Here is a 16,147-nt window from a genome sequence, read left to right as displayed (position 1 = left end):
CGTAGGCGTAGATAGGAAAACCAAAATACTGAGTAAACGTATTGAGTCGATTATTGGACAGCGCGTGCTTCAAGTGAGTGCAAGTGCACGACCAAATAGGTCAAGCGATATCTCCCTGCGTTGTGTTGAGAGCCGATCTGCTACGCCCTGACTACTTCATCGAATGATGCATTTCATGGGCATTCCGCTGAAGGGAATAAGACAATGTCGCTGTGTATTTCTTTGAAGCCCGTTTGCTTTGTGTTTGAGGCAGTATTGCTGTCGTCTACTACCCGTGTCTTCTTAATAAGGCCTTATGATCACTTGTACACAGTACCGGTACTGGTGTATGAAGTTATCCATTAGAAAGTCTCGCTTAAGCTCATAGCGGAAGACCCTGAGATGCGAGGCAGGTACTAGCCAATCAGACATTGACTTTGTATTGACATCACCCCAACTAAACCCCTGGTCAGTTTAGTCGCAGGCGCCGCAGCAGCAGCACCAAGCTCCAAGCTCCAGCGCGGTTATCCGATTGGGACGCGCTCCCAATGGCCCCCTGGGTGACATCCAAACACAACGTATCGTCCAAGTACACACCACTCATCACGACGACGGGGCCTCAACGACTGGCCTACGCCCCACGATCAACCGACAGCAATAACGAACATGGTTATCTCCCAGTAGAGTCACAGTCGCGGAATAATGTCGGAGCTCGCAGTTGGCCAGACGGTACGTCTATCAGACGGCCGGACTGGCATCGTACGCTTCGCCGGTGGAACGCACTTCGCTAGCGGTGATTGGGTGGGCATCGAGCTCGAGGATGACAGCGGAAAGAATGATGGCAGCGTTCAGGGCGAGCGGTACTTTGACTGTGCCCTTGGGCATGGCATGTTTGTGCGCCCGACGACATTGGCCATCATCGCCCAGGCGCCTGCTCCGGCGGCGAAGCCAGCAGCTCGCAGGCCTAGCCGGCCAAGCAGTTTCAATCCAGGCGCTGGGAGGACGACCAGCGACACGGGTTTGACCAAGAGGATGAGTCTGAATGCTCCGAGTCCCAGTCCGGGACCTAAGGTGTCCCGGCCGGCGAGTACATTAAGGGTGAGTGTACAGATGCCTGTGCATATCAAGAGCAACGACTCACCATGGATATGTAGTCACCGACCAAGTCGCCCACAAAGCAGCTCGGATCAGCAACATCGAGTACCGCGCCATCGCGAACTACTACACCGTCCAATACACGTACACCAGCTACAGCTGCCAAAACGCGGCCAAGCGTGGGAACCTCTCGCAGCTCCATGGGACCTCCACCAATACCCGCCAACAGAACCACGAGACAGCCCTCGACATCTTCAGCTCCCACACGACCCACCCCAGGAAGACCTAATAGTGGTCGACTTTCCATCTCTGGACGGACGGCTGGTACTGCAAGAAGGCCCTCCGCGGACATGGGAGCTGGAAAGAACGCCGACAGCGGCGAAGACGCAGGTGCCATGTCTCCCAACAAAGATGGCGAGATAAGCCCCGTGAGAGCAAGAACCAAGGCTTTGGAGAAGCTCACATCAGGCTCCGCGTCTACCACGCCTACAAGCTCAACGAAACCAGCGACAAACGCCCGTTCTACACCAAATGCCGCCGCTGCGAATAGAGAGATAGAGGACCTCAAGGCTAAGCTCAAAGTGCTTGAGAGAAAGAGGTTGGAGGACAGAGAGAAGTTGAAGCAGTTGGACCAGGTCCAAGGCGAGCGGGACAGATTCCAGGCGATTATAGAAAAATTGCAGGCGAAATACCAGCCTCAGCAGAGCGAGAATAACGAGTTGCGGAAACAATTAAAGGAGGCAGAGGAGAGATTCGAATCAATCGAGTCGATGCAGATGGAGCATGAGACCGCTCTGGAGCTGGCTACGTTAGACCGTGAGATGGCTGAAGAGACGGCCGAGGTTCTTAAGGTTGAACTTGAGGCTCTGAAGCAGAAGTCGGAAGAGCTTGAGCTCGAAGTGGAAATTCTCCGCGAAGAGAATGCGGAATTCGGCCAGGGTATGTCGGCGGAAGACCGAGCTAGCACCGGGTGGCTGCAGATGGAGAGGACGAACGAGCGACTCCGCGAAGCTCTACTGCGACTGCGCGACTTGACTCAGCAACAAGAGGAGGAGCTCAAGGACCAAATCAAGACTTTGGAGGATGATCTCCAAGAATTTGGCACCGTCAAGGAGCAGTTCGATGCGGCGAAAGAAAAGCTGGCTCAATCGGAGGCTGCTGTTGAGGATCTTCGGCAACAACTGGACAATGCTTTGGGCGCTGAAGATATGATCGAGGACCTCACTGAGCGTAACATGAGCATGTCTGAGCAAATCGAAGAACTCAAGGCCGTCATCGAAGATCTCGAGAATCTAAAGGAGATCAACGACGAGCTGGAGATCAATCACGTACAGAACGAAAAGGAGATGCAAGAGGACCTCGACTTCAAGGACAGCGTCATCACGGAGCAGGCGCGACGGGCGGCCGAGCAAGAGGAGGCCCTGGAGGATATGGAGTACACCCTGTCCCGCTTCAGAGGACTGGTCACAAGCTTGCAGAGCGACCTCGAGGATATGCGGGCGTCACACGCTGTGACCGAGACGGAATCCGAGCAGCTTAACAGCAAGTCCCGCGCTATGATGGACCTGAACATGAAGCTCCAGATCTCCGCCTCCAAGGCCCAAGTCAAGACGATCGACCTCGAGCTACGACGACTGGAGGCTCAGGAGGCTGAGCAACACTTGGAGATTGTCAAGATGTTCTTGCCCGATACCTACAAGGAGGACCAAGACTCTGTGCTTGCTCTACTGAGGTTCAGGAGATTAGCCTTCAAGGCCGAGCTCCTGCAGTCGTTCATCAAGGAGCGTGTCAACGGCCAACCTCATCCTGGCCACGAGGACGACGTCTTTGCTGGCTGCGATGCTATCGACAAACTTACATGGGTTGCTTCTATGTGCGAGCGCTTCACTAATGCCATCAGCCACTGCTCGATTGAACAATTCCAGCGGTTCCAGAACGCCTTGTTTGAGCTGGAGCCAGTGGAGCGGGCCCTCAACGGATGGATCGACGGCTTGCGACGAGATGACCTCAAGGAGCAGAAGTGTGCGGACGAACTCCAGCGCACGATTGCGCTCATGTCCCATCTCGCTGAAGTCCACCTCACCAACGAGCTGCCCGACTTTGCCGAGGACACGTACATGCAGACTGTCGTCATGCAGAGCCATCTTGGGTCTGCCGGAGCCACCTTTGCTGCCTTGCGCGGAATGGTCCAGAGAGTTGTGCCCTCTGAGTCTGAAGAGGATGAGATGGCGCAGCACTTTAGCAAGAAATCCGAGTTTGTCGTTGCTCAGACCCGGAGTGCCAAGGTTATTGCTGGCAAGGCTGTGCGGGCTCTGCAAGATCTCAAGTCTCGCTCGCTGGCGTTGCCGCAAGAGACCAAGGAGTCCTTTGAGCAGTGCCAGGATGCCACTCAACAGCTGGCAGCGTTGGCTCGTGAGATTGGCTCCGACTTGCATACGCTCCTACACGAGGAAGGCCGTAACGAGGCCTTTACGTACCGCGAAGTCCAGGATACAATTTCCAAGGCCACCACCAAGGTCACCATGTCGAGCGAGTCCGACCTCTTCTCAACGTACCTGTCTAGGCTTCGTACTCTTACCAGCCAGATCTCAGACCTGGCCGCGCTTAGCGCAGATTTGTCCCAGACGCAAGAGTTTGAAGTCAGCCCCGCACCGTGGAAGCTTCGTTCCCAGGAGCTCAAGGCCATCAAGACAATCCCCGTCGACGCGGAGGAGGAGATGCGCCGCCTTAAGGAGGAGCACAACGAAGTCCGCGTGGCGATTGCGCAGCGCGACGAGAATCTCAGCACGGCCAACCTCAAGATTGAGACCCTTGAGTCGAGGATGAAGGATGCTAATGCCAAGGCTTCCCGCATTGAGGATCTCGAGGCGCAGATCGAGGCTGCCAAGCAAAAGGCTGCTAGTCTCAAGGAGGACATTGACAAGCAAGACCGCGAGCTCAAGACACTGGAGACGGACCGCGACAAGTGGAAACAGATTGCCGGCGACAGCAAGGCTTTCGCGGATGGTGCCGGTGCAGCAGGTGCCAAGGCCGGCCAGGAGCGGGCGGTTGCTACAGCGCGCGAGATGGATGCTCTCAAGAGCGAGATTGCGAGCCTGCAGGCTGCCGTGCGATACCTTCGTGAGGACAACAGGCGCGCCAGGACGACGGAGCAGCACAACTACGACTGGCTGGCGGAGCCACTCACCAAGTCGCCGTCCGTCGTGGAGCAGCGCCGCGCCCTCGTCGTGGCGGAGGGTAAGGATGTCCTCAGCGAGCTGGTCAAGTTTACAACGTCGGCCCGCGTCTACGACCTTGCTTCCCTGCCGGAGGACAAGCTCGCGTGGAAGCCCGCGCGCAGCACGCCGCAGTACCACGCGGCCAAACAGAGGGAGGACCTCGCGGCGTGGAACAGCTGGCGGAACTCGGTGCTCAAGAAGTCCGAGGTCGTGCTGGGACGTAAGGATGGGGCGGCGGCGGAGAAGAGGCAGATGATGAAGAACGTGGCGGCGAGATTGCAGATTCGTCTGTCGGACGCGGACGGCAAGATGGTGCCCGGCGGCGGGAGAGATGTGCAGATTGTGGGATCGCGCGAGTGGGAGGGAATACAGGGCCGACTGGCGGCAGTATGATTATCATGGAAGCGATGCGATGTTGCAGAAGGACTAGTAGGATGTTAAATACCCCCTGAATCCCAACCTTATTCTTCAAGTCTAGCATGCTTAGATTGGGTTCCCTCGGCTTTTTTCTACGACCCTCCCCTTTGTATCTCCGTGATGTCGTTTTAACTTGTTGACCATTGACCGTTGGCCGTGGCATGTTTTTCATGATGATGCTTAGGACTCCTTGGATGAGGTGCACCCCGGGTTCCCCTTTTGACGACTCTCTTTCTCTTTCGCTGAAAGTCCACTTCAAGCCTTGCCCTTGCCCTTCTTCTTCTTACCGGCCTTCTCCTCAGCACCGCTACCACCACCACCACCTAAAGCACCCCCCTGAGCCTGCTGCATCAACGCCGCCATCGGGTCCCCGCCCCCCTGCATCTCCTTCATCATATCCTTGAACAAATTCTCGCTGACGCCGCCGCCCGTCATGGCGGGACTGATATACGGCAACAGCTCGCCCATCTTCCACCCGCGCGGGACGGCAGGCCTAGGCCACGGCTTGCTGGGATCGTGCGCGGGCGCGCCCTGCACGCGCGCTTTTAAGGCGGCGCTGTCCTCCGTCGTCGGGTTGCGCTTGAGGTGCTCGGCGACGAGGATGTACAGGTGGTGCTTGTTCTTGATCTCCTGACATCCCGCGGGGCGGCTCGCGGCGCTGGCTTTGCCGCCGTCCGGACCGAGCTGGCCGTTGAAGCGCGTGCGGATCTTGACGCGGCCCGGATTCGCCCAGTCCTTTGGGTGGAATTTGGCGGGCTCGAAGAGCGTCGGCAGGCGGAGGGCGGCGCAGGCGTTTACGATTTCGCGGGCGATGGGGTTCTCTACGGCCAGGGATTTGGGGACGCGGCGGCCTTCGGCGCGGGTGCGGCGGGCGTCAAAGTAGATTGGGTAGAGGCACTGGAAGTCTGCGTATTGCTTCTGGTCGACGGTCGTTTGGAACTCGGAGGGGCCGCCGCGGGGGCCTGGGCCGGAGGCGGCGGCCGGGGGGATGGTGGAAGGGTTGATTTGCGGTGCGCGTGGTGCTGACGATTTGGGCTCGACGCGGCGCATGATGTCGATGTCGGCAAAGTCGTCAATGTCGCCCTCGGAGGGGTCTGATGCCTCGAGGTCGCTGTCTTCGACCTCCTCTATGCGTGGGTGCGACATGGTTGTGGTTTGTCTGGGGGGTTGGTGTGGTATTATCTGGGGGACTATCTGTGATCGCCGCTTCTTGTTTTTTGTACCCGATTGAGCTCGTGACTCTCGAGGTATCGATAGCTTCGGGAGCTTTCGTCGTTGTCGTCGTTGGTGGTAGGTTTGGAGGCCTGGCAGACGTGAGGTGAGGATACAGTTGTGGATTGAAGAGGAGGCTCTCTCTCTGCTAATCCACTCTGGGATTTTGGCCGGCAGGTGTGGGGTTGCCAGACCACGGCTCGTGGTGGGGTTTGGGTTGGAGTGGCGGGGTCCACTATCCCCCCTGGGACTCGGCAGACAGGCACAGGGCATCACTTCACCTCAGCTCATGGGTAGGTAGTTTATAGACGAAGGTAATTACACGAACACTCGTTTTTGCCTCTGCAAAGGATCCGCAGCTCCATGGATGTGGCAAGAGCGATGGATTTCAGTTAAAACAAAAGAAAAAGAGCCTACGAGGGAATTCGAACTCATAACCTTCAAAAATATAAGCCACCGGGGGTCAAGATGCTGGCGCGGAGGTCGGGAGGGAGCAGTCGCAACTATAACGCCAACACGTCTCCTCATCCGATGGTGACAATCTGAGCAAATTTCTGACCCATATATCTAGAGCGTGAGGCAATGGTTTTTGCAGGGCCAGAATTTCAGGTACGATTGGTCCTCCCTCAAGCGCTACGTGACCGCCTGAAAAAGAATATCCGGAAAACAGCTATCCATGTATAGCTATACGAAGCTCATTCGGCAAGCTCAAATCGCCAGTGAGAAAGCTAACCATACACAAATTAATCCTCGAAAAGCAAACCCAGCACGTTGAGAGGCCATCAGCAGATGAGTTTTGACTCTCTGTGCCACAGCCAATTCCATGTGCCATAGTAAATCTGGTCCCTTTGTGCTCATGTCTCTCCTTCCTTCCAAAATCGGCTTCTCAAAGCCGTTTAGTTTTCGTGAATTTTGGCATTCTTGAACTTTGTGCCAGGTGGATGATCCTCAACTCTGAACTTGCAATACGGGTGGGTGCAGGTGGTTCCAGTCACGCTAGGACACTGCGAGACTTGTTAGTACACCTGTTCTGTAAAGGTGAAAGGCAAAGACTTACATGATGTCCGTAAATGCAGTTTTCCACGTCACATTCCTGACCGCTGGTGCAGGGGTTGAGACGAGTCAAATGGGCAATGGCATTGATTTCATCCGGGTTGGGCTTGTATTTGTGTTCGAAGCAGCACTCATCGCCCTTGGCACAAGGACCGCGCAGGTAATGGTTATTGCACAGCTTGTCCTTGCCCGTTCGTTTCTTAATGTTATCCATGGCTGTTGCGTTGATGGGGATGGGGGGATCCAAGCCACGTTCGCCAGGGTTCCACGCCGGTGTTGCCACTTTTGGCTCAGGAGCTTTTCGAGCTGGAACATTGACGGATATTTTGGCCAACGGGGTGGTGATGACAGGCGGCGGGCTAGCCTTAGCGGTGACCCCAGCCCAGGAAGAAGAGGCTGTCGTCGCCACTGTAGCAGGGGGTGAGGTTGGCGAAGCCACCATCACAGGCGAAGATGTCGACGCTCTAGACGGAGCCGGAAAGAAAGACACCGACGCTGGTGCCTGCGCCGAGGATCTGGCGTATGCCTCGGCACGTTCAGCAGCGCGGTCGAAGCTTCTATCAATGAGCTTTTGGTTTCGGAAAAGGCTGGGCAGCGGTTCGAGGATATGAACGTTGGTGTTTTTAAGCTCTCTGACCGTAGCGACGCCCTCAATTAGACTGACTCTCGAGCGAGTATCTGTATCTTGAAGGATCTCATCGAGGAAAGGGGCATAACCAGCATCGTGGGAAATGCCTAGCAAAATCTGTCTGCAGTTGTAGTTACGCAAATGCCAGCGGGTGGCCTCTATGGCAATGTTAGCCCATCTGTCACTATCACAACATCGCCATGTAGTCTCGGGCACAACGCACCTTTGATCTTCGAGTCGGCACGTTCCTTACCGTGACCAACGTCGATGAAATCAAATGAAGCTTTGGCCTGTGTGAAACCCAGGAAAAACTCCCTGAGCTCGGACTCGCTATCGAGGCAGCCATCTCTGCGCATAGCACGTCCAAGACCGGATAGATTGGCGCAGACTTTGGCGACGATTTCAACCTCACCCGACTGGCTGCCAACGTACTCGGCAACGGCAGTTCGGAGGGCGTAGGCGGCTTGCTTGCCGCCCTCGATACCTTGTCTAATAAACGATTCTTGGAACTATTGAGGGGGCGCCGAAGTTAGCATTTTATCGAAAAACCGAGGCAGCAGTCAGGGCTACGTACAAGAAGTCCATCTCCATCAATTAGAATCAAGACGTAGGGATTGCGATTCTGCGAGGTTTAGTCACTCTGAAGCTTAAGGGTGGGGAAGAAGCTGCTGGGCAGCAGGCGGCGCCGCTGTCTAGGTACCTTCATGTAGCTGTTATCATAATCAAGCTCTTGCAGCACCTGCTGCATCTCTCTTCTGGAAGTGGTAGCATGCTCGAGATCAAGCTTTGCATTGCGCAGCTCCTGCTTGAGCATCTGATTTTCATCGGCATATTGGCCCTGAATTTCTTTGCAGTACATCAAAAGGTCCTGTGGTATCAAACGAGGTTAGCGGAATGTAACTTTGGTCAAGGTTCATAACCTTGTTCAGAGGGGCGGTCCCATGTTGGGATGGACGGGGAACAGTAGTTCATCGCGTCTCGTGCAGGTGGGTTGAGTGTGGGCTTGAAAAGGTGGCGATGAGGGAAGTAGGGAATCAGCAGTCAAAGCGCGTCAACGATGATAGCTGCAGCGCTGAAGCTAGGCGCGGTAGCAAAAGTTGACGACATGCCTCGAAGAGCTCGAGCTCAAGCTCAAGCTCAAGCTCAATCTGGGGGTGGCTTTGCTGCGGGACCTTATCGAGCAAGGGACAGGAAGCTTTGGTCTCTCTGCAGACGCAGACAGGCCGTGGAAAGGACGCTGAAGATTCAACCGGGAGAAGGGGTGGGCAGGCAATGGCAAACCATGAGGGAAGTGGAAAACGTAAACGTACCTTCATCAACTGGTCGCTGGCGTTCTGGTAGGCCTGCAAGTTCTGATACCGAGTGACAAAGTCCATGATCTCTGAATTATCCAAGGCCATTTTGGTAGATGATTTTTCTTTCTTAATGCCTGATCCGATGGCCGAAGGCAAGGTGCTGCTCGGCGAGAAAGGAAAAGAATGCAGCGGAGATTGGCTACTGGTGCGAAGGTAAGGTGGGAGAACAGGGGCCGAATTGTTGGTGTTGATGCCCAGGTTGTTGGTGTCAAAAGGCGACCGGGTGGTCGTGGTATGAGTGGTGGTGGGCATCTTTTTCTTTTTTTCCCTCTTTCCCTTGGGCAAAGTGAGAGCTGCTTTTTTTTCTGCCACCAGTCAGATTCAGCGAGCGAAAACAAAATTTAAGAGAGCCCAAGCAGGAAGTAGAGTGAGAAAGGTGAGGCGGACGCTGCAGTCCTTGTGTGCCAAAGGGAAAAGGCAAGAAGTCGCGGCGGTAGTCTCAACTGCTGCACTCTCTATTGGCGCCAGGAGGTGCAGGTGCAGGTGCAGGTACGGTAGGTGGGTGAGTGAGTGAGTGAGTGAGCAAGTGAGTGAGTATGAGTGTGTGAGTGTGTGAGTGTTGTGCTTGGACGGGACGTGGATGTGTGGATGACCGTAATGCTTGGTGCTTGGTGCTCGGGTAGGTAGTAAGAAAATAAATTAGAAAAAAAAAAAAAAAAAAAGGTGAAAGTACCGTGCCTGCCTCGTGTGCTTGTGATGCTTTGGTGCGATGGCCCAGCCGGATCAGGCAGACAGTGTGCTCTGCTGCAGGTGTCGCTGTAGCAAGAAAATGCGCCTAGCCAGTACGTAGCAGGTTACGTCTCTCCTGGAAAGCGATTTATGAGAGGTGATGTGAGGTGAGGTGAGGTGAGGTAACCTTTCGACTAGGCTCGTGTGTGCAATGTATGAGAACTGCGTAGGTAGGCAGGTGGTTTGATGATATGAGGAGAATAATATTTGTGGCTAAACCCATTCTTCACATCTAGAGCTTCGTGTGAGCTGCAATAAGAAACTCGAGAGCTGTGAAAGGCAAAAAAGCCAAGACAGGTGGATAATAGGGAACCAAAGTGTAAGAATCGGGAAAGCAAAATGAGATGCAGCCAAAGAAAAGAGAGACAAGCACTTAGAGACTACCTTAGCGCAGCTCACGTCTCGTCGATCGGCGATGGGATTGTTAAGGTTGATAGCTGGACGGGGCTGGAGTTTGGGGGCTGAAGAAGACGTTCAAGATGGTCGGTTCAGGCAAAAAGTCATGGGTAATTAAGTAAAGGGAGGTAGTACCTGAGGGCTGAAAAGGTGAGGTGTGACCGACCGGTTGAAGGTGAAGCTGTGCCAAAAAGCCTCTGATGGTGCGTCTCGAGAGAGAGCGAGTAGGGGCTACGAGGGCAATGTAACGCCAGGCAAGACGATAGACAATGGGGTAGGATCGGGATTCGACCAGACCAGGATTCAGGATGGAGGTTGGCTGGTGGATTGGGTCTTGGGCGAGAGGGCGGGAGGGAGTACGGATATGTCTGAGGTCGAGACAAAGTAAGTCAAATAAACGGTGGGCGCCGTAGAGATTTTGCTTAAGGAAAAGTTGGAAGGGCAGCGGCTTCTTTCCCTTTCCTGCACTTTACGAATAAGGGTCAATGAGACGGTTTTATGTAAAAGGTGGAAGAAAACGAACAAATATTGCAGACGTATCTGCGAGATGGAATAACGCAGCAACAAACGGATTGTGGGTTTAAAGATGCCAGTCGTCCGTTGTCTGCTGTCTGCTGTCTGCTTCCTCTCCCAATCGATACCTGACAGCAGCGAGTGACAGGAAGCGGTGAAGCCACCACCGGATTCTTGTATATCGATCTGCTGGGACCCGGGATACAGAAAGCAGGATGAGCGCTCACTCGCCGGATGGGGATGGATGGCGGGGGCAATCTTTCTTGACCCAACCTAAGGTAGGCACGGGTAGACTTCCAATTGTCAAGAGATGGGGAAATGTTCACAAGTGAAATGTAAGAAACCGTGGGAAGATAATTGCAAACTCAAGGCAAAAAAGCAAGCGTCCGATAAGATGTTAGACACGCCACAACACAAGTCGTTGGCTGGCGGAAATTGATTTTTTTTTCTTCCTCTACGGATATGGTGTTGGTGCCGTACTGTCTGGACCCCAGAAAAAATTGTCAAACTGGCATACGAAAAAAAAAAAAAAAGTTTACCACTGGTCCCAATCGTCATAGGCCCCAAGGATATGAGGACCTTCCATCCCGCAAGACACCGGTGACACCCGTTCCCCGGTACGCCGACCGACACAAAAACTCGAATCAGAACGTGGGCATGGACGGCAACAAAAGGGTACAGTCAGGGTATAGATAGGGTATATTTTAGTCATCAATGCATCCTCGTTGTTGTATCTACCTCAACCATTCTTGGCTACCTACTGACTGACGACTACCTAGCAATGGCTGCGATGTGCCTGGCCTGCACCTCGCTCGACTGATTATCCACCGCTTGTGCATGAGATGCTACTTTAGCGACAACTTGCGAGGCACCACAGAACCGGGAAGCAGGCACTGGCAGGGCAGCTCCTTCTCCGCTGGCGCTAATTCCACTACCGTTGTCCCACCTAACTGGCCAGCATCCCCCATCACGGCAGGGGGGTGCCCTTCAGCAGTAAATCATCTGTCTCCCAAGGCGCTCAAGTTCTCAACTCCAATTCAACCCACCAATACATGCAGCCAATGACGACAACGCAAAGTCATGCACTCAACCGCCGCTAGGCCGCGACCCTTTTTTTACCATCTCTTTTTCGACTCTCACCTGCGACGTTCAAGAAAAACGCCTTGCCGTCCCTCTTTCCTTTACTGTCTCAATCATCCGAGCCCCTCACTCCTTCTTCCAAGAGCTTGCAGGCAGATGTTACGGATAGTATCTTACTCCGACTTGAAGGCGAGCGGCTCAGGCTTAAATGTCCCTAAATGGCCTTTGTTTCTGTCCATTTCAAACATCGTTCCTCAGTCTTCCATATAACGTACGTAGTAAGGGGCTCAAACAGATGACGGGTCGTACTGGTTTAGCAAGTTCCACACACTGTCATTCCCAAAATCTCCTTCAAATGATGTTGTACCAGCCACCGGCGGTGGCGGCGTCGCTGCTCCCCATGCGGGTAGAGATCCGTCGTCCGGTATGCCGTTGAGGTCGTGGTAAATGAGATCTCCCATCGGGAACAGTGGCGCAATCGACGTAAAATCCCAGTTATTGGGTATGTTCCAGTCCGAGGCAGAGGATGGCAAAGGATACGCCGATACCGCGTCTGATGCCATGGGCAGTGATGTTGGTGTCGCCACCGTACTGCTCTTGCTCACTGGCGTATCTGCCGTGGCCGCTGTTGCCGTCGACACCGATCCGCGGCCTGAAAGACTGCTGTTGTCTGCCGTCGATGCCGGCGTTGTCTGGGATGCCAGGCTTGACAGGCTCGCTGGTGGCGCCGGGTTTCCTACTGCTTTCTTAAACTTGTTAAATATCGCCTGGAGAACACCCTTTGCCGCCTTCGCAAGAGGATTTCGCTCCTGCATCGCTTCAAACCTCTCCGTTGTCCAGTGGAAGTGCTGCATAGCGCTGCCTGCCATATCCAGGTTCTCCTTGGGGAACAGGATATATATCGAGGCCATGAGCACTACTGCGTCAAAGCTGCCAAAGAACAGCGAGAAACTAGGCGCGCTTGTTAGCCTAATCCGACAGGGAAATGCACTAGACCTACTTTCGCCATGATCCGGCGTCAAGGCCTTGGAATGTGAGCATCTGTCGATGCAACATTTCAATGCTGGCCTTGAGCGCCTCTGTCCGACTCTTCTGCCTGTTAAAGATGTATGGTCGGTGCAGTGCCATCAGATTGAAAAGATTCATCTGCGGCAGGTAAAATCGCACCGACTGTAGCCAGGAGGAGCACAAGGGGTTACCGTCCCATTTCGTGTCCGGATTCTCCAGGCGGAAGTATGCGGGTGTGGCCTCGTCGAGTTCCATACATATTTGGTGTACCCGGTCGACCTTGGAGTAGTCTTTCGGACACGGACCGTCGTGCTCAAGCTCGAGGATCTCGCGCATTGGGCCGACGAGCTTGAAAGCCCATATGCTCTTAGTCAACGGGGTTGGCGGGTCTCTCTCGTCATCCCTTGGCGCAATGGGCGTCTTGCGGCGGTCTTTGGGCGGAGGCGCGTCTATTGGCAGACTGGGCGGGAGTATACGCCAGTCGATGCTGCCAGGACGTCCAAGCACAAGCGCACAGTGGATGTCCCTGTTCGGTGTCAGCCGAGTCATGAACAGCCATCCTTGCCGTCCGGCAATCGCTCACCATGTCATGAGGACCATGTAAAGCTTTCTCCTCCGCTGAATCAGCCACATGTTCTCGAGCATATCGCCAGTGTCATCACTGGCCGGGGAAGGATCCAGGCTATCCCGGTGCATGCCAATCTCTTGAGCATCTCGAATAGCGCTACCAATGGCATGCCACTGCACTCATCATTAGCTTTTTGATGGCCTTGAGCTACGCTCGGGAGTTCACCTACCGATTCCGTAACCTTGGCCATGTACTTGAGAAACGCAGCTCGAAGAAAGTCGGCCTGAACTGTTGTGAGAGTGATTTGCCGCTTACCAAGCAGTGACAAAATGCCGACGCCAGATTCGCTGTAGTCCGCGGCAAGGTCCTCGAAAGTCATGTTCCCGGCATACTTTAGATGATCGTAAAAGTCTTGCGACCCTTCCGGCAGAGTCAACAAAGCCGTCGCCAGTACCTGAAAGAGCAGCGCGGGAAAGACTCGCAGGTCGGGCGAGAGTGCCTGTGGTCCAGAGTTGGAAAGCACGCTAAAGGGGATGTTGGACCACTCGGCAAACTGTTCCTTGAAGAGATCCTCCTCAAGCGCATAGTATTGGTGGTTGAACTCGTGAAAGTATACGTCGATGAGCTTTTCAATGTAACCCTTGGCCGGCAGCTGTCTGATCAACGACTTATATCGTTCCTTGGTCGCGAACTGGTCTTCGACGTGGGCCGCACCACCGAGATGCGACAGCTGGCCGTCGCCGTTGGCGCTTTCGATTTTCCTCATCAGACCGAGCGTGGAAGCCCCAGCTTGAGAGTAGCCCCAATTCGCGGCGGCATTGGAGAGGCTCTGGACATGTGTCGATCTTGCGCCTTCGCCGTCCGGCTTGCGGCTGTCTTTCGCTGTGGGCGCGCCCGTCTCGTACTTGCAAGCATCCTGTTTGTTGCGCGACTTGCAGTTGGCGCATGGGAGGTCTCGGTCGCACTGCGCACAGAAACTGTGTCAGCTACAAATTGCAATGACGGGAGGGAGAATCGTTGCGGGCAAGGCCTAGCAAACCAACCTTTTGCTTCCGTCGGTGGCATTCCGTGCAAGAAATCACCACGCGTCTGCGCTTCTTGGGCGGTGGTCGGGCGTCTTGCGTCAGGTTCTGGTTCTGCAATTGGGTCGGTGTTTGAGTTGGACTTGTGCTCGAGTTCTGACCATCCCGCGCCGAGGGTGGTTTCTCGGAGCTGTTACGCCGATTGTCGGCCATGGTCGGCCGTGTAAATGTGTGTATGCGTATATACGGCGAATACTGCGTGGCGGACGTGGTTGTTGAAAGGTCGTGTTCGTGGAGGCGCACTCGGGGAACGGCACGATGTTCTCGAACTGTCGGCGCCGTCGCCGCCTCGGGAATTGGTTGTGTCAGTGGTTCAGGGTATTCGGTCCGCAAAGTGGGAGCCGCCTGGATTCGCCGCGAGGTCGGCACGTGGGTTGATGGAGTTGGCTGGGCGTCTGAATATCTTTTCGTAGAGTAGCGCAGGCAGGCGCAAGGCCTGGAATGGAACAGTAGAGGCACAAAACGAGCAAGAAACCCCGGTGAATGTTGATCTCGGTCGTGGCCCCTCGCGGTGACAGCTGCCGGAAGAGATGGAGGGAGGGATGGACGATTACGGAAGCAGAACTGGTGGAAAAAGTTGGAAAACAGGACCCGCCCACGATCAATCTGTGACTCTCGTCGGCGAGCGAAGCAGATGTCGCCTTAGACTGGGGCACTGTGTGGGAGAGAGCGGAACCTGGTGATTGAGTAAGGTAGGTAGAGTGGTAGAGTGGGAGACTGGAGACAGGCCAGGGCGGAAAGAGAGAGCAGCAGACGCTACTGCGTAAGGTAAGGTAAAGTAGACCGACGTCGTTAATATTTCGATCGGGGCTGGGAAAGACAATGGTGAGCGTATTCGTAAATATGGGCAACCGGGGTCCAGAAGTGGCAGGCGCTCGCTCTTTCCCTTTGGCAGCTGGGTACCTAGGAAAGGTATAGGTAAGTATAAGGTAGGTAAGGTGGAAGGCAGGCTTCAACTTCTCACACACACAACTCACTCAACTTGCTGCAAAAGCAAGCAAGCACCTGGTGTTGGCAGTTGCGCTCCTTCCAGTTCCAGTCCAGTTCCAGTCCAGGTCTGCGGCAAGAGCAAGGCAAGGCATGTGGCCGGCGGTGTTGGATTGTGGGGCCGGGAGTTGGTCCTGTCTTGTCTCTGTATGGACTCAAGGTACGGAGTACCTTACACGGTGCTGCGTGCAGTACCTACCTTAATGGAAGTAAGGTAAGGTACGTCGGTCGACGTAAAGGTATTTTCGTTTTGCCCTTTTCGATTCCTGGGTATTCGTAAGGTGTTCTCGGTAAGGTGCAGCAAATTGTAAAATAGGTAGGATATCCCTGAAGCTCCGAGGGATAGAGGAAAAACAAGAAACTCCCGTTGTCAAAGGGCGTTTTCTAAATCCCCATAGTTTTCTTACACGTCCGGCCGGCACTTGGATATGGCTAATGTAAGGTAAGGTAGGTAGTGTATCCGTAAGGTATGCAAAATGTACCGACCAGCCTTGGACAAAGTAAGGTAGTGCACTGTGCCATCCGGGATACAACCAAAAGCCCATCAACAACAAAAACATCAGATTCAAAAATCCATTGCCCATCCATGGATACATCCATCCCACCACACCCCCTGCCTGGCCACTCACTCCATCATACTCTGACGACACCGACGGAGCGAACGGCCGGTCCCAAGGGTCACGCAACGATGCTCCAAAGACAGCTAGCTGCTGTTTTGTGATTTGCTGACCTGCAGCTTGTCCCATCGCAATTCCGCCCAAGCTTTTTGGTCCTTCGCCGACATGGATATCTACCTACCTGTATTGTTCGACGTTGGATCGGCAGCT

General features: G+C 54.4%; 4 protein-coding genes across 4 annotated transcripts; 1 reads left to right on the top strand and 3 right to left on the bottom strand.

Annotated features, from left to right (window-relative positions):
- Positions 1-439: 439 nt before the first annotated feature.
- Positions 440-5,047, top strand: HER10_EVM0001576 (CAP-Gly domain-containing protein). Its single transcript, XM_035471320.1, has 2 exons — positions 440-1,077; positions 1,134-5,047. The coding sequence occupies exons 1-2, from the start codon at positions 682-684 to the stop codon at positions 4,683-4,685; spliced, it is 3,948 nt and encodes a 1,315-aa protein (XP_035328890.1). The 5' UTR covers positions 440-681; the 3' UTR covers positions 4,686-5,047.
- Positions 4,965-6,037, bottom strand: HER10_EVM0000378 (signal recognition particle sec65 subunit; the record flags this gene model as incomplete). The annotated part of the gene is made up of 1 exon (XM_035470163.1): positions 4,965-6,037. Exon 1 carries the CDS (start codon positions 5,853-5,855, stop codon positions 4,965-4,967), a length of 891 nt encoding a protein of 296 aa, XP_035328754.1. The 5' UTR covers positions 5,856-6,037.
- A 590-nt stretch (positions 6,038-6,627) lies between these two features.
- Positions 6,628-10,721, bottom strand: HER10_EVM0011899 (uncharacterized protein). Its single transcript, XM_035483164.1, has 6 exons — positions 8,913-10,721; positions 8,303-8,470; positions 8,177-8,224; positions 7,826-8,111; positions 6,979-7,760; positions 6,628-6,925 (listed from the first exon to the last, which is right to left on the bottom strand). The coding sequence occupies exons 1-6, from the start codon at positions 9,207-9,209 to the stop codon at positions 6,818-6,820; spliced, it is 1,689 nt and encodes a 562-aa protein (XP_035330150.1). The 5' UTR covers positions 9,210-10,721; the 3' UTR covers positions 6,628-6,817.
- A 608-nt stretch (positions 10,722-11,329) lies between these two features.
- On the bottom strand, positions 11,330-15,421 carry HER10_EVM0011020 (fungal specific transcription factor domain-containing protein). The gene is made up of 6 exons (XM_035480462.1): positions 14,295-15,421; positions 13,481-14,215; positions 13,267-13,424; positions 12,676-13,209; positions 11,985-12,626; positions 11,330-11,906 (listed from the first exon to the last, which is right to left on the bottom strand). The coding sequence occupies exons 1-6, from the start codon at positions 14,484-14,486 to the stop codon at positions 11,849-11,851; spliced, it is 2,319 nt and encodes a 772-aa protein (XP_035330052.1). The 5' UTR covers positions 14,487-15,421; the 3' UTR covers positions 11,330-11,848.
- Positions 15,422-16,147: the final 726 nt, after the last annotated feature.

Source organism: Colletotrichum scovillei, assembly GCF_011075155.1.
Source record: "Colletotrichum scovillei strain TJNH1 chromosome Unknown Contig00009, whole genome shotgun sequence".
Taxonomy (NCBI): Eukaryota; Fungi; Ascomycota; class Sordariomycetes; order Glomerellales; family Glomerellaceae; genus Colletotrichum; species Colletotrichum scovillei.
This window is presented reverse-complemented; position numbering and strand designations above follow the sequence as displayed.

Excerpts from the sequence above, each read along its gene's own strand:
- HER10_EVM0001576 (XM_035471320.1), top strand. The coding sequence starts at position 682 with ATGTCGGAGCTCGCAGTTGGCCAGACGGTACGTCTATCAGACGGCCGG. Across the intron at positions 1,078-1,133 it reads GGCCGGCGAGTACATTAAGG|TCACCGACCAAGTCGCCCAC; the intron begins GTGAGTGTACAG and ends ATGGATATGTAG.
- HER10_EVM0011899 (XM_035483164.1), bottom strand. The coding sequence starts at position 9,209 with ATGCCCACCACCACTCATACCACGACCACCCGGTCGCCTTTTGACACC. Across the intron at positions 8,225-8,302 it reads ATGATAACAGCTACATGAAG|AATCGCAATCCCTACGTCTT; the intron begins GTACCTAGACAG and ends TAAACCTCGCAG. Across the intron at positions 7,761-7,825 it reads TGCCGACTCGAAGATCAAAG|AGGCCACCCGCTGGCATTTG; the intron begins GTGCGTTGTGCC and ends ACATTGCCATAG.
- HER10_EVM0011020 (XM_035480462.1), bottom strand. The coding sequence starts at position 14,486 with ATGGCCGACAATCGGCGTAACAGCTCCGAGAAACCACCCTCGGCGCGG. Across the intron at positions 13,210-13,266 it reads TACATGGTCCTCATGACATG|GGACATCCACTGTGCGCTTG; the intron begins GTGAGCGATTGC and ends GACACCGAACAG. Across the intron at positions 12,627-12,675 it reads GACGCCGGATCATGGCGAAA|TTTCTCGCTGTTCTTTGGCA; the intron begins GTAGGTCTAGTG and ends AAGCGCGCCTAG.